This window comes from Nuphar pumila, chromosome 5, assembly GCF_984573655.1.
Source record: "Nuphar pumila chromosome 5, dmNupPumi1.hap1.1, whole genome shotgun sequence".
Lineage (NCBI taxonomy): Eukaryota > Viridiplantae > Streptophyta > Magnoliopsida > Nymphaeales > Nymphaeaceae > Nuphar > Nuphar pumila.
In genome coordinates, this window is record NC_143253.1 from 96,044,171 (window position 1) to 96,048,453 (window position 4,283).

The 4,283-nt window shown below is 45.1% G+C and overlaps 1 protein-coding gene across 1 annotated transcript; it reads left to right on the forward strand.

Moving 5' to 3' along the window:
- The first annotated feature begins 657 nt into the window (after positions 1 to 657).
- Positions 658 to 3,565, forward strand: LOC149837865 (cationic amino acid transporter 7, chloroplastic-like). Its single transcript, XM_090007518.1, has 5 exons — positions 658 to 1,066; positions 1,176 to 1,398; positions 1,651 to 1,999; positions 2,129 to 2,360; positions 2,765 to 3,565. The coding sequence occupies exons 1-5, from the start codon at positions 685 to 687 to the stop codon at positions 3,364 to 3,366; spliced, it is 1,788 nt and encodes a 595-aa protein (XP_089863644.1). The 5' UTR covers positions 658 to 684; the 3' UTR covers positions 3,367 to 3,565.
- The last annotated feature ends 718 nt before the right edge of the window (positions 3,566 to 4,283 follow it).

The following is a 4,283-nucleotide window of genomic DNA, read 5'->3' on the forward strand; positions in this document are numbered from 1 at the left end:
ATATATATATATATATATATACACATGAGATTGAACAAAAAAAACTTAAAAAAAATGTATTTAAACAAAAAGTACATGTTTTTTTTATCATACATCTCAACATGTTTTTTTATCATACATCTCAACATGTTTTTTAGGGATATCAATGGATCAGATATATCTGAAATCCAACCTGATTCAAATCCTATTAGTCAGATTTGGTTAAGCAAACTGATTCCGATTAATAATCAGACGGGGATTTGGTTTAAGGATTTCATGACTGAATCCATTGTAGGATTTGGTATTGGCATTTTCCCATCTGAATGGGAGTCCGAGTCTGATTAGCCAATATCCAATCAGTTGAATTTGATATTGGCAACATCTGACCCGAACCCAAACCATTTACATCCCTATTGCTTTTGTTGCTTCTCGTGACACTTCTAAGTTTCAAACTTAGAACGGCAGGAGGTTTGCACCAAGGGATACATTAGTCATTTTAACAATCCAGTCGGCTAGTTCTGACTATAGTGGGGAGCATAAAGTAGTGGGGCATTTAACGATATATGACCTCAAAACAGTGGCTTTCCGGTAAATCCCGCGCCCTTTAAAATGATCTGAAACCATAAATAAAACCCAATACGCCCCAAACACCGAAACCCAAACTCCTTCACACACACACACACACACACACACACACAGCTTCTGATGGTGACGAGCGATGGCTCCTTCTCGAGCCTCCGGGCGTACGGCTCCGCCCTGCTGGAGACGCCGGCGAGGTTTTCCCATCGGGCCGGGGCGGCGTCGACGACGCTGGAGGAGATGAGCAGCATCAGGGTCCGGTCCGGGTCCGACATGCAGAGGAAGCTCCGGTGGCACGACCTCGTGGGCCTGGGCCTGGGAGGGATGGTGGGCGCGGGCGTCTTCGTCACCGTGGGCTCCGCCGCCGCCCACAAGGCCGGACCGGCCGTCGTCCTTTCCTACGCCGTCGCCGGCCTTTGCGCACTCCTCTCCGCCTTCTGCTACACGGAGTTCGCCGTCGAAATGCCGGTCGCCGGCGGCGCCTTCACCTACCTACGCGTCACCTTCGGTAAACCCCCTTCCTCTCCGTCCCCGTCGGCCGGAGTCTTTCCCGTTAGAATTCGATGCCGAATTCGTATCCTGCTCATTCCATTCTCTGTTTTTCCGTTGTTCTTCAGGGGAATTCGCTGCGTTCATGACGGGCGCGAACCTGCTGATGGAATACGTCGTCTCGAACGCCGCCGTCGCCCGGAGCTTCACCTCCTACCTCGCCACCGTCTTCGGCAACTCCTCTCCCGACGGCTTGAGGATTCCGGTCTCCCGCTTGCCGGAAAATTACGACAATCTCGACCTCATCGCCGTCGCCATCATCTTGATCATCACGCTCTGTATATGTTACGGGTAAGACCCGAACAAGGACGCGAAAATTTTGGTTTCTTTATATGAATTCAATCCAAATTATCAGTTTCGCAATACAACAAGTAATTTTCTCTGGTTTCCACATCCATCGTCAATTGTAACAAATAAAATTTCTATCGTATCAAATCATAACTAGAATCATCAAGTAGTTTTTTTTTTTGTCCAAGCAACTCATTTTTAAGTTGTTTTAATGATTTAAATGATTTTATTATTTTTTCTTGGATTTTTATTCAGCACCAAGGAGAGCTCGATTCTGAACATGGTGCTCACTATGCTGCACATCTCCTTGATCGTCTTCATCATCGTCGTTGGGTTCGTGAAGGGGAGCTCCAGAAACTTTACGCACCCGAAGAATCCGGCTAACCCGGGTGGGTTCTCGCCCTACGGCGTGAGCGGCATTTTCAGCGGCGCGGCCATGGTATACTTGAGCTACATAGGCTACGATGCTGTCTCAACAATGGCGGAAGAGGTGAAGTGCCCAGCCAAGGATATTCCGATCGGGGTGTCGGGCTCGGTCGTGATCGTCACGACCCTCTACTGCTTCATGGCTGCAGCTCTGTCTATGCTGGTGCCTTATGATGCGGTAAGGTCAAATAGCTATTGATAATGAATCTATGTGACAAGAGGCTAAATCTGAACAGGAAAAAAAGAATTGTAAAAGTAAAATCGATACAATGAGAAGCTGAATCTGATTTATGAATTGTATTGGCAGATTAATGTTGATGCACCATTCTCGACGGCGTTTAGAGGAATCGAAGGGTGGGGCTGGATGTCGAATCTGGTTGGGGTGGGTGCGAGCCTGGGGATCGTGACGTCGATGCTTGTGTCCATGCTAGGTCAGGCCAGGTACCTGTGCGTGATCGGGAGGTCCAGCGTCGTCCCGTCTTGGTTCGCTCGGGTCCACCCTCGCACGGCCACGCCAATCAACGCCTCGCTCTTTCTCGGTGAGACCTTCGTAACCGCTTCTTTATTGTTTCTGCCGTCTTGCCTTTGACTTTCTTGTAATTTTTATGCCGAAATTACCCTTATCGGGGAGTTTCCTTAAGTCCCTCGGGAAACTTTCCACTTATGGGTTCGTTTGTACGACGCCTTGTACACTGAATAAGGTTATTTTCGTCATTGCATTTGGATCCCTTTTAACTGAATTACGAAAACAACCCTTAAATTTTTTTTTTCCGTCTGGGATTATTGGAGAGTTCCCAAAGTTCCAACCTTACCAAGAGAGGAAGCCAAATAGCTTCTTCTTCTATGGTTTGGTTCACATTTTGGAGCCTCGATAGGGGTATTTTCGTAAATAGCATACACGTAATATTTGTGTCCGAAGCTGCTGTCCGATCTTGCTCTTCAGGGATTTGTACGGCCACGATCGCCGTCATCACAGATCTGAGCGTCCTCCTCGACCTGGTCGCCATCGGTACCCTCTTCGTCTTCTACATGGTAGCCAACGCGGTCATCCACCGGCGCTACGTGGCGCAAGAAAAAAGCAACACGTGGCCAACCGTGACGTTCCTGCTCACCTTCTCTTTCCTGTCCGTCGCCTTCAGCCTGACCTGGCAGCTCTGCCCCGCTGGCCGGATCCGGACCCTGGTCCTCGGCGGGTTTGGGCTTGCTGCGGTCGCCTCACTCCAAATATTTCACTGGACCGCATCGCAGGCACGGAAGCCTGAATTCTGGGGTGTGCCGCTGATGCCGTGGATCCCGGCTATGTCGGTCTTCCTTAATGTGTTCTTGTTGGGGTCGCTGAGCCGGGCCTCCTACATCCGGTTCGGGTTCTTCTCGGCACTCGCGATCACAATGTATATTTTGTACGGCATGCACGCAAGCTATGACTCCGAGAATGCCGCGGACAAGGGAGATGTCGAGCTCCAAAAGAGATCGAGAAATGCAGCTGACCATACTGGCAGCCTAGCCTGTGATCAAGGGAAGGATGAAGGTGGATCCAAAGTATAGAGGATCCATGGGCTGCCAGGATGTTTGCCAAATTTTGGTGAATTTTTAAAGGGTAAACAAAAAGGAAAAAGAAAATGGGAATGTATCAAATTCTTCCCATTTCTAAATTTGTAACTTGTAAAGGTAAATTTGGAAGGAAAAAAAAAATATGGTATACCTTTTTTCTTATTCTTTTTTTTTATATAATTTGTTTCATAAATTGGTTCATGATGTCAAAAATTGGATTTATGGATACACGCTATTCTAATAAAAGCTAAACGATCGAATTGATATCCAACTTATTGGGCATCCAAATAAATAATGCCCAAAGTCCTTAACTCTTACCTATTGTGTCTTGGATATGAAAAATTATGGGATACGATACCATGTTCTATAACATAATACCTCATATTATCTCAAGTTTCTTTATAAGATTAGAAAGATCTCTTGGTTTAGGATGGGATAAAAAGATATAAAGATTAATGGATCTAGGTGCATAAAGTGATTAATTAAGTAAATCAAGAAAAAAATTTATTCATCACTTTAAATAAGTCAAAATCCAAAAAGGTCACTTGGACTTGGTAAGGAATCTTTTCAGTTCAACAATGTCATTCCCAAGTCTTAGTTTCTCTAGACTCCAAATCCTTAGTATCATACAAACGTACGGATACAAAGAACTCTCTACAGCACATGTATTAAATTAAGAGATTTTGATTCTTTTATCAAGTTTTTCAAAGAATATAAAAAACAATGGTCCACAATCCACCAAGATTCCATAAAAAATATAGTCAAGATTTACATAAAAATTAGGTATAGTAAGCAAATCTTGGTAAATGCATTAACAGGTTTTGATATACCGAATACTATTGTACTATCGACAGTACCAATGTGATCCCAATCACCGTACTGAGCATATTTTAGCTTGACCATATAAAGTG